Consider the following 12,548-nt stretch of genomic DNA (forward strand, 5'->3'; position numbering starts at 1 on the left):
ATAATATTGTATATTTCACCAGCTTTAAAATGTATATATATTAACATAAAATTGTTCTTTTTTACTAAACAATCAAATTTCAATAAATAAAATGTCATAAAATAATTTTTCAAATTTTCAAACCAAATAATTATGTTTTCTAATTTTCTATTTTGAAAAATAATTTTTCAAAATAACAAATCAAACACATTTTTAACAATTTCAAAACAGACTCTCAAAATAGAAAACTAAAAATAAATGATACAAGGTGTTAATTAATGAAAAATTAAGAAAAAGAATGTAATGAAAAAACGTCAGGGACATAGATAATATGATGAACAAATATTTAGAATCTTAAGTGTAATTAAAATGTGCCGTACGAAGTAAAAATTGTGGTGCAATTATAATTACCCTTGTGAGCACAATGGTCAAATGACCAATATGCCCTTTTGATTGGTTATTTTTTCTGAGAAAAACTCTTAACTAGGAGCAAATTAGGAGGGGAAAAAATGAAGAGTCCCATAAGTTTTGCAAGTTGCCAATCTAATGCAATTCATTTTACTTTAATCACAATTAATCTCTTAAATTAGAAGCTTGCTTTGTGTACAGAATCTGAATACACAGAAGTCATACAGAACAGACACAGCTGAGAGTGGGTGGGAGGAGTTTTTGGCAATTTTTATCACAATATGGATTCCACACATGTGAGATTTCTGGCAGAATTCTGTAGAACGATTTTTTGTACAAATGGAAATCTCCATTTGCTCATACAACTTTGTATATTAATTTCACGCAAAATTCAAAAGCATTTTACTTTTTCCCTTAGGACATTTATCATATACATATTAAAGATTTGAAAAATTAAGTATTAGGTTATTATCTTTGCATTAATTTCTATCATTAATTTTTATTTTTTTAATTTGCACAGATATTTATCATGATGTTAATATTTGTTATAATCATTACATTAATTTTAATAAGAATTAAAGTTAAGGCCCTAATTTTCTTATGCTTGCAAATTTCGTGATTGAATGATCTTAATGAAGAACTTAAATTTTTAGAGAAAAATTATGATAAATGCTGATTGGTTTAATTTTTAATAATAAAGTTAATACATTAAGTTTTAATGATCAGTAAAATGGAATTTGAATTTTAAACTTTACCCTCTTATACCATATTAAACAGTTATTTCATGTGAATATAAATTTTCAAATAGATGAATAGAATATTTGTTTAACAAAATTATAATAACACAGAAAGTGCTATTGGAGGCTAAGCCAGATACTTAGTGTGGTATTATTTTAATTTATAGAATAGGAGTCTAAAGTTTAAACACCATAAAATTCTTAAAATTTTGTAAAAGGAGAATACTTTGTAAAAGACAAATGATAAGCATAATCACTGTAGTTTTTCAAGAGAAATAAAATATCTGGAATAAATAATCACTTTAATTATTATTTTTGTAATTGTGCTGAAAAGTAATTAACATAATGCAAGATAAATTGGAGAAATGCTGTGATGGGACGATCCTATATGAACACGTGATAAGATTGTTTATATAAATCATGACACCTCGAATCTTGAGCCATCCAAAATGCGATATTGTCCGAGAGGTAAGAGAGAAATAAAGAGGATTCATTATGGTGACGTGTAGCATTTTGAATATCTCAAAATGTGATTCGTTGGGATTTGAATAGATGGTCTAACCATATAAGATTATGTTAAACGTTTGACCATATAGGACCATCTATGCCAAAATAAAAAAAAATAAATAAATAATAATAATAATAATAATAAATATATCATTTAATTATAGATTAGTAGCCAGCCTAACTCAACACAACTCAAATCAACATCCACTTTGTGTTATAAGATTCATATCTATAATATATTAAAATATCACATCAGAGGAGAATTATTTTTTGAAAGATTTTAACCTTCTTATAATTCAATAATTTCAATAAGACATTATTTTTTCGTTTTTCAATATGTAATAAATACTGTATAATTATTGTCATTTATGAAATTTGTGATTCAATGAATTTTCACTTGATAAATTTTAAATTACATGAATTTAGAGTTATTATAGATGAATTTATTCATATTCATGTATCTAAGAATTTTAATGGGTATTTAAATTTAGATATTAACAATTAATTTTTATGTATCAAATGTAATATAAAAAGATTGATCATTTATAATATTTTATCATTACACAAATTTTAAATCATGGAAATTGAGTTTTGAGAGTACAATTTTCTTCTCTTAAATTTCTATGTTAAATTTTATTTTTTTAATTCGTACGAAACTCATCAAATCCTCCAACAAATTGGTGCTAAATATAACTTTTACATCACTTATAAAACATTTTTAAGTAACGTGCAATACACGTTCAACTTTGACTTGTATATTAAAATATCACATAGAGTAGAATCATTTTATAGACAATTTTAGCCCTCATATAATTCAATTATTTCAATAATACCTTATTTTTCATTTTTCAATACGTAAATACTACAAAATTATTTATCATTCATGGAATTTGTATTATTAATTCTCAATTAATTAATATTCACATTAATCTAGATTCATTGAATTTTCACTTGATAAATCTTGAATTACGTGAATCTAAAGTAATTATAGATAAATTTATTCATATTCATGTATATGGTATATAGAAATTTTAATGAGTGTTTGAATTCATGTATTAATAATTAATTTTTATGTATTAAATGTAATATAAAAAGATTGCTCATTCATAATATTTTATCACTACAAAAAAATTGAATTATAGAAATTGAGTTTTGAGAGTACAATTTTTTTCTCTTAAATTTTTATGCTATATTTTATTTTCTTTAAGTTGTCCAAGACTCATCAAATTTTCCGATAAATTGGTACCAAATATTACTTTTACATTACTTATAAAAATTTTAGAATAACGTGCAATGCACATTCAATTTTAACTAGATAAAATATAATAAAATGCATCCACCTTAATTTATAATTAGTACTATCCATTACAAAAGTTATATTAAATTCTTTATCAGTCTAATCCAAGATGCCAAACCTAATATTAGGTTATGTTAGACCAAAATAATGATAATGATGATTTAACACAATGTTTTCTATCAATAGTAACTGGATTAAATAACCCTGATAAATTTCTATTGTCCACCCAACCCAATAAGTTTATTATGAGTTAAAAGGTACACATTAATGGAATTGGTTAAAGATACATAAAAGTTGTTAAGTATAACTTGAAATTGACTAGGTGTTGACTTCGAACAAATGTTTGTATTTTATCCACTAGTCAAATTACGAATGTAAATAGACTAATTTGTTCTACTCATCGAGTGGATCATCATGATATATTTGGAAGGCAAAAACCAATTATAAATGAATGAGAAATTATGATCCAAATTTGGAAGGTAATGGCTGAAAAATCCAACAACACCGTTGTTCGCCTAGCACTAGCCTATCGCTCGAGTGATGGTCCTACGAAGAGTAAGCGAATGACTCACTATTTTTGATGCTCGAGCGAAGCCTAAGCAGAAAGCTAGCGACGTCAAGTGTTGCAACCCTTGACAAAGGTTGTTGAGTTCTTGATCGCTTTTCTTTACTCATAACCTTTTCCCCTCTACATATAGGACCCTGGAGACGTCAATTTTTTCACACCAATGATTTGCAATCATAAAGATAACATTCTCTCTTATTTCTCAACCAAATTTTGCATAAACATTGCATAAAATTATGGTTTTCTCTCGTTTGCATCAAAGAGTACATATATTATATTTCTGGTTTGTTGTTCTCTTGTGTTGAAGTGCTACTCACACAAGAAGAAGTCATCGTATTTTGGAATTTGATTGCCATAAACTATAGGCACCGTTGTGGGGCAAATTCAACTTAAGGACAAAGTGTTCAACACTTTTCTCGAATTACATCCATTTGACATCAATTTGTAGAATATTTTGGAATTATATTGTGATATTCTCTGGACTGATTTGGTGGAACATTTGATCCATTTCTGGAACATTCGATCCATTTCCTGTTGCAACTCCATCAAAATTTCAAGACTTACCGAGCGTTTGATTGTCACTCCATCCACACATATTTCCAACAAACATCTCTACTCCATTTAGATGCCTAAGCTGGCTCAAGTATGCTCTTGATTTTTCATGAGTAGTATTGTCCCATCCCAATCCCAGCTCTTATGTTCCATTTATAAATTTTTTAATTTCTTCAATTAAATTTTAGGAGCATGTGGATAATTTAGGAGCTGAACTAAAGACTTGAGTAACCAATTGATTTGGGCATAAAAATTTCGAGTTGGAGTGATTTCAAATAAATTTTGATTTTTAAAGAATCAGATAATCAGGCTGAAGATTCTGTCCCATACTTGAACAACAGTTTTTGCCTTGAAATGGCCTTTTCGTCCCAATTAAGGAGGATATCCCTGCCTCAAACGGGGCAAGACACTTCGACCTTGGGTTGGACAAGGTAAAGGATAGTTTCATTCAAGTCTTGAGTAAAGCATTTGGACATATATGACCTTTCAATAGGGGGACGCTGTTGCACAAATTGAAAGGAACCATATTCATAAAATCATTTTATAAAATCATAAATTCCATGTTGAAATCAAAAAGACAATGAAAAGTGCGGAAACATACCTTGATCCATGAATCTGACTGCTTTAATTGAGTTTTGATCTTCCAATTGATACGTGATTTTCCTTCCTTTGTTTTCTTGAAAAGTCTCTATTGATGGAGATGCAGATATACCAAAAAAAAATCACGTTCAAATTGGGGACCATAACCATTTATTAAAATAACTGCAATTGGCAGTTATTAACTTTAAGTTATTTCAAATCGGCCCCTCATCAATTCAAAATAACACCTTCTGGTCTCTACACTTTAATCTCATAAAATTTAATACCCATTAGTCCAAAATTAAATCCAATGGATCACTTTATCGACTAAACTTACTTTAAAATAGCACCACACATTCTAATAAATATACATGTGTGGCCCCCCAAGTTGGAATTTTTTTCAACAATCTCCCATTGGGCCAAACATGTTACATTATAAATGTGCACAGACTTATGAGCTCAAAACTGTGCTATCGTTATTAAGGGTATTTCCAAACAATCTCGTCCATTAGTTATATCAATGTAGGATCAAAGCGATTTTCGTCACATTTAGCGTGACTAAATTCATCAATGGTCACGTACACCCATACAACCAAATGATATAGATCAATTATGGGAATATAGCATGGAAATTACATGTTATGTGATCCGAACATGTCTATTTCCAACTGGTCTAACCTTATTTCTTAAGTGAGATCAATACTGAACATAATAACAGAATGGAATGAACTGAATACTTTATTTCTGTACAGAAAATGTCCAAATACACAAATGTGTCCAAAGAACTAAACATATATAAAACAATAAGAATACAAACTCCTACTAAAACATGATATCCTCAAGAAGTACAACACCCATATGAGCGGTGTGCTCATGAAAGACCTTAGGTGGTAATCCCTTAGTGAGCGGATCCACAATCATGGAGTTTGTTCCAATGTGCTCTATAGAAATCTGTCCACTCTGTACTCTTTCCTTCACAACCAGGAATTTAATGTCAATATGTTTTGACTTAGATGAGCTCATGTTGTTGTTAGAATATAGAACTGCTGAGTTGTTGTCACAATACAACTTTAGTGGTCTTTCTATGCCATTCAGAATGCAGCGCCCAGTGACAAAATTTCGCAACCATATTCCATGATTAGATGCCTCATAGCATGCTACAAACTCTGCTGCCATGGTAGAAGAAGCTATGAGTGTCTGCTTGGCACTCTTCTAGGAAATAGCTCCTCCAGTTAGCAAATAAATATAACCTGATGTGGATCTTCTACTATCTTGGCATCCAGCAAAATCAAAATCGGAGTACCCTATGATCTCTAACTGATCTGATCTGCTATATGTGAGTATATAATCCTTTGTTCTCTTAAGATACCTCATAACCCTTTTGGCTGCCTTTCAATGATCCATCCTAGGGTTGCTTAAATATCTGTCTAGCATTTCGACAATGAATGCTATGTCTGGGCGTCTACATACTTGAGCATACATTAGACTCTCAATAGCTGATGCATAGGGAATCTTCTGCATTTCCTTAGCTTTAAGGTCATTTTGCGGGCACTGTTTGAGACTAAATTTGTCTCCCTTAGCGACAGGGGTGTCACCTGGTTTACAGTCTTGCATGCCATACCTCTTAAGTACTTTATCGATATAACTCTTTTGTGACAATCCAAGAATATCTCGAGAACGATTCCGATGTATCTGAATCCCTAATACAAAAGAGGCGTCACCAAGATCTTTCATCTCAAAATTCTTCGATAAAAATTTCTTGGTTTCGTGCAACATGCCTATATCGTTAGTGGCAAGCAGTATGTCATCAACATACAAAACCAGAAAAATATGCTTAGTCCCACTAAACTTGTGATACACACAATCATCAATGACATTTACCTCAAAACCAAATGAAATAATGACCTGATGAAATTTGTGATACCGTTGACGGGGAGCTTGCTTGAGCCCATAGATGGATTTCTTTAATTTGCAAACCATGTTCTTCGAGTCTCCTGACACAAAGTTTTCTGGTTGTACCATATAGATTGTCTCATCAATGTCACCATTGAGAAACGTCGTCTTGACATCCATCTGATGTAACTCAAGGTCAAAGTGCGCAACAAGTGCCATAACTGTCCTAAAAGAGTCTTTCGTTGAAACTGGAGAGAAAGTCTCTTTGAAATCAATACCTTCCTTTTGGGTAAAGTCTTTAGCCACAAGACGAGCCTTATATCTCTCCACATTATCATTTGAATCCCTCTTGGTTTTAAAAATCCATTTACAACCAATGGGCTTCACACCTTCAGGTAACGAGACAAGATCCCAAACTTTATTGTCTTGCATAGACTTATACTCCTCATTCATGGCATCAATCCACTTTTGAGAGTTAGAACCCTGCATGGCCTGATGGAAAATTGATTGGATCATCTCCTACCATTCCATTATTTTCCTCATGTTCTTGGAGAAATACTATGAAATCATCCGAAATAGTACTTTTCCTCTCTCTCTCTCTCGTGGATCTCCTTAATGGTATTGGCTTTTGAGGTTGTTGAGTTTGTATTTCTGAAATAATTACCTCATTTTGGATGGGATGTACTTCAACATTGTCTTGTTGAGGTTCTGGATATGCTTCTTGATCAACAACAAGTATTGAAACTTGTACATTATCAAAAGCAATAGTAGGAATCGAAACCGATCCTTCCTCAACTTCTTCCTCAAAGACAATGTCTCTAACCTTATTTCTCCCCCCAAACTCAACATCCTCAAAAAAAGTTGTGGTTCCCATTTCAAAAATTGACTTAAGTGTGGGATCATAAAATTTATAGCCCCTGGATCGCTCAGAATAACCAATAAAATAGCTGCTAACTATTTTGGAGTCCAATTTCTTTTCATGTGGCCTATAAGGCCTAGCCTCAGCTGGACATCCCCAAATGTAAAAATGGTTTAAACTAGGCTTTCTATCTGTCCAAAGTTCATAAGGTGTTTCAGCAGTAGCCTTAGTTGGTACTCTGTTGAAAATATAAGCTGCAGTCTTTAATGCTTCTCCCCAGAGTGATTTTGGTAAGGTGGAATGACTAATCATACTCATTACCATGTCCCTAAGAGTTCTGTTTCGTCTTTCAACTACACCATTCATGCTAGGCGATCCTGGCATGGTGTATTGTGGGACGATTTCACATTCCTCTAGGTATTTAGCAAATGGTCCCGTACATTGTTCACCTGAACCGTCATATCTGCCGTAGTACTCACAACCACGGTCAGATCTAAAGTTTTTTATCCTTTTGTTGAGTTGATTCTCAACCTCAGCTTTAAAAGCGTTGAACACGTCCAGTGACTCATACTTTTCATGTATTAGATACAGGTACCCATAACGTGAGTAATCGTCTATGAATGATATAAAATATTGTTGGCCATTCCAAGAAGCTGTAGGGAATGGTCCACAAATATCTGTGTATATCAATTCTAAGACGTCTGAAGTTCTTTTAGCACCTAATCTCCTTGTTTCGTCTGTTTTCCCTTGATACACTCGATGCAGACATCAAAATCCTTGAAGTCAAGGGAATCCAAAATACCATCTGACACAAGTCGTTCAACTCTAGCTTTTGAGATGTGACCTAAGCGCTTATGCCATAATGTTGCAAAATTTTCTTTATTTAATTTGCGTTTAGTACCACGTGAATCCACATGCAAGGTCTCATTATATGATGCAATAATATCAAGCAAATACAGGTTATCATATGTAGATAATTAATCAGTACCAATAATATTGGAATTTAAAGAAAGACTAAATTGATTGTTTCCAAATGAACAACAATATCCCGATTTGTCCAAAGAAGAAACAGAAATTAAATTTCGTCTAAAAGACGGTACAACGAAAGTGTCTTCCAAATCCAAATAATTACCAGTTCCTAATAATAACCTAAAAGTGCCTATTACATCAACTTCCACCGATTTGCCATCACCAACATAGATGTATCTTTTACCATCACTTGACTTTCGGTAGCTCAGGCAGCCCTGCATAGAAACACTAATGTGAGTAGTAGCATCAGAATCTATCCACCAAGTGTTTCTAGGTACTGAAGCTAAATTATTCATGAACACACCAAAGTAAGAATTGTACCTTTCTTTGCACGCCATGCGTGATATTTGGCATAGTCCTTCTTCATATGTCCAGTCTGATGGCAAAAAAAAAAATAAGTATCTTTGTCTTCCTTTCGTTTCTTTTGTGCTGGACCCTTATGAGCAGTTTCATATTCCTTCTTCTTTTTCTTGCCCTTATCCTTAGAAGTGCTGGCCAAGTGAGCACTTTCAGTTCTTTCTTGCTTCAACCTTTCTTCCTCTTGCACACAATATGAAATGAGCTCATTTAGAGACCATTTCTCCTTCTGGTAGTTATAACTAACCTTAAATTGACTGAACTGTGCAGGAAGCGAGATCAATACCAAATGAACGAGCAAGTCATCAGATAGCTCGAGCTTTAGACCTTTAAGTTTTGAAGCAATATGAGACATCTCCATGATGTACTCCCTTATGTTTCCCTTGCCTTTGTACTCATTGAAATCAAGCTTTGCAAAAGCGTGCTTGTTTCAGCCTTATCGTTTTTCACAAAACGCTTCTCAATTTCGGCAAGGAACTCCTTGGCATAAGTTATCCCTTCGGATACTGCACCTCTAAAGGCTTCCGGAATGCCGCGCTTAATGATCATTAGACTCATGCGATTTAAGCGATCCCACCTCTCAAAGTTCCTCCTTTCATCAGGAGAACTTTCTTCCGTAAGAGGAGTGGGTTCCTCAACCCGAAGTGCAAGGTCAAGATCCATGCAGCCAAGAACAATCAATATGTTCTCTTTCCAATCCTTGAAGTTTGTTCCATTAAGTATGGGAATTGAATTGACATTAGCAGATATTGTAGTAGCAGATGAACTAGCTGTAGAGAGAACAGAAAGAAACAATTAATTATGCTCATATCCATATTTAATGAACAATAAATTCAAATAATGGTAAGCCCCATCTCAAGATACCTAGTGCAACATTAATATCAAGTCTTTGGACAATAATACTAATTGCAAGTGGTACTCTTGGTATAGTGATTGAACATTGACAATAACTCCTGTCAAATAAAAAACCTATCTTTGGATTGATTTATTATTTACATGGAAACCTTATAATTGTCACACATTCACCACCACAAGTATGTATGTAATTCGGCCAAGTATTAACCTTCCTTTGGGCCGGCTAATACCCGCATAAAGAAACACACACACAACATCTAAACATCCAAATAAACCAATCTACACAAAAGATGTCACTTTGGCGACCTATTGTTTCAATTAGTTTATTCAAAATGTTAGATAAACTTAATTTATTATGAATAAATTACCAAAATATTTGAATTTTATTGTCCCACATAATTAAATCTTAATTCTTCCTCTTAAGGGAGTCTTTAGTACCAAAATTTTAGAGAGAGAATCACTAATTTTGCATTATTAGATGCCTTTAGAAAGTTTAGGGACCTAAGGGTTAATAATTCAAAACTTTAGGGATCAAAATTTGAAAATTTTTAAAACTTTAAGGGCCAATTTTAATTAATTATGAACTTTGGGGGCTTTAATTGAAAAATTCAAAAGTTTAATGGCCCAGATTAAATAATTTTCCAAAATCTAGGGGCTGAATTATTAAACACATAACCTTAAGGTCCAACTTGGATGGATAACAAAGTTTAGGGACTGAAATTTAAATTTTTAATTTTAAAACCCTAATTAGAAATTGCAAGCAAGGACCTGAGATTACAAAATTGCACAGCAGCCAGCGCCGGCAGCGACACCGCCGCTGGCCAGATCCAGTTGCAAAAAAAAATATTTTTTTTTTTAAAACCAAAACCGAAAAATGAAATTTCAAAACTTTAGATTCCAAAATCCTTTTACTGGATCTAGATCTATAACCATAAATAATATGCCAAACAATTCTCAAATTCAACAATAATTAATCCAAATAGTTAAATTTGAAAATCTCAAAAGAAAAAAAAAATTGCAGTAATATAAATTTCACATAAATATCATGGAAGATCCATAACAATAACCCAAAAAATACCAAATTATTGCAATTTCTCAAAGATTTCAATAATGGATGGCTCTGATACCACTTGTTGTACAAATTGAAAGGAACCATATTCATAAAATCCTTTTATAAAATCATAAATTCCATGTTGAAATCAAAGAGACAATGAAAACTGAGGAAACATACCTTGATCCATGAATCTGACTACTTTAATTGAGTTTTGATCTTCCAATTGATACGTGATTTTCCTTCCTTTGTTTTCTTGAAAAGTCTCTGTTGATGGGGATGTAGATATACCAAAAAAAATCATGTTCAAATTGGGGACCATAACCATTTATTAAAATAACTGTAATTGACATTTATTAAATTTAAGTTATTTCAAATCGGCCCCTCATCAATTCAAAATAACACATTCTGGTCTCTACACTTTAATCCCATAAAATTTAATACTCATTAGTCCAAAATGAAATCCAATGAATCACTTTATCGACTAAATTTACTTTAAAATAGCACTACACATTCTAATAAATGTACATGTGTGACCCCCCAAGTTGGAATTTTTTCCAACAGACGCCACTTGGCCCCCTAGATTTTGCCCTGGCTTTAAGCCTGGGCATTTAGTTTTATTGAAGATTAATAGGGAAAGCCTTAAGTGGATTCAGTGAGTTTAAATTTGAAGGCCATATATGTCCAAATGGTTTACTCAAAGACTTGAATGAAACGATCCAAGGACGGCGCCTCTTGGCAAAATCCAACCTGGGCAAACAGCACCCTCATTAATCTTTGAGTAAAGCTGCTTTGTACATATTGTAATGCCAAAAAGCTTCACCGATGATGACATGGCGGAATTTAATTACTGTTTTAAATCTATTTTTTTGTACAAAGTTCAATAAAAATCTGTCGCTTGGCATTCTGTAATTATATATGTACATCTTCCTTAATATTATTGTACATCAAATACATTCTGTCGTCCAAAATAATTTAAAGCTTGTGCGGAAGTGATTATTTGAAAAACAATTATTTTTTAAGGATGTGTAATTATAAAGTAGAATAAGATTATGCAAAAACATGAAAAATATTTTTTTTAAGAATGTGCTGCCGGAGAAAAGTGACTTTTAAAAAATCACTTTGACAAAAGTACTTACAAAGGAAAGATATATTAGCGAAGCGTTAGCCCACATTGTGGGCAAGTGATCATAGTGTTAGGCGACGTTATTGTCAAGTGTAACATAGTTTATTACAAATGGCGGTGATGGAGATGGCAGCATATTCATGGCACTGTTCTAAAAGACTTAATACGTGATGATACGTAAAGGTCAAGTTATGGGCGAAGTATAAATGTAAAAATGCATTTTCTTATTTTAATTTTTAATCAATCAAAAAATCATTTAATAATTAAAAATAATACCTACCAAACATCTAAAATAGATTTATAGGAATTTTATACATATTTAAAGTTTTCAACAAAAAGATAAGTTTCAAATATAAATACTAAATAGTAAATAAACAAAAATTGCTAAGAGTTTTCCTTCGTTCAAAGTTTCAAACGGTTGATTTGAATCTAGGACAGATGAAATGAAGAAATCAATCTTTAAATTTTAACTTAAAAGAATTGCAAAAGAATTTAAGAAAAAATTTGAAAAAAGAAGAGAAAATAATAGGCGCTCATAATCGTGCTTTGGCACGCATTAGCGGCCCATTGACCACTAAATAAGGTGTGGCTTGACATTTTCGCCGCACATCACGCCTAAGAGCCATTAAAGTGCGCCTTTTAAAATACTGATCAATGGCATATAAACGACACAATTTTTTTTGTAAATTTCCCAAATATTTTAAATTTATCCAACCACGAAAAACTTGGAACATTTCCTCTTAATAAATTCTCA

General features: G+C 32.2%; 1 protein-coding gene across 1 annotated transcript; it reads right to left on the reverse strand.

Moving 5' to 3' along the window:
• Positions 1 to 9,134: 9,134 nt before the first annotated feature.
• On the reverse strand, positions 9,135 to 11,503 carry LOC111392201. The gene is made up of 2 exons (XM_023017479.1): positions 11,419 to 11,503; positions 9,135 to 9,532 (listed from the first exon to the last, which is right to left on the reverse strand). The coding sequence occupies exons 1-2, from the start codon at positions 11,501 to 11,503 to the stop codon at positions 9,135 to 9,137; spliced, it is 483 nt and encodes a 160-aa protein (XP_022873247.1).
• Between the last annotated feature and the right edge of the window lie 1,045 nt (positions 11,504 to 12,548).

The sequence above is a fragment of the Olea europaea genome, unplaced genomic scaffold (assembly GCF_002742605.1).
Source record: "Olea europaea var. sylvestris unplaced genomic scaffold, O_europaea_v1 scaffold901, whole genome shotgun sequence".
NCBI classification, from domain to species: Eukaryota; Viridiplantae; Streptophyta; class Magnoliopsida; order Lamiales; family Oleaceae; genus Olea; species Olea europaea.

Bases quoted from the DNA above. Each gene is read 5' to 3' on its own strand.
- LOC111392201 (XM_023017479.1), bottom strand. From the start codon at position 11,503: ATGTCATCATCGGTGAAGCTTTTTGGCATTACAATATGTACAAAGCAG. The intron at 9,533-11,418 runs GTTGGATTTTGC...TTCTCTCTACAG, and splicing joins TGAGGGTGCTGTTTGCCCAG to CTAGTTCATCTGCTACTACA.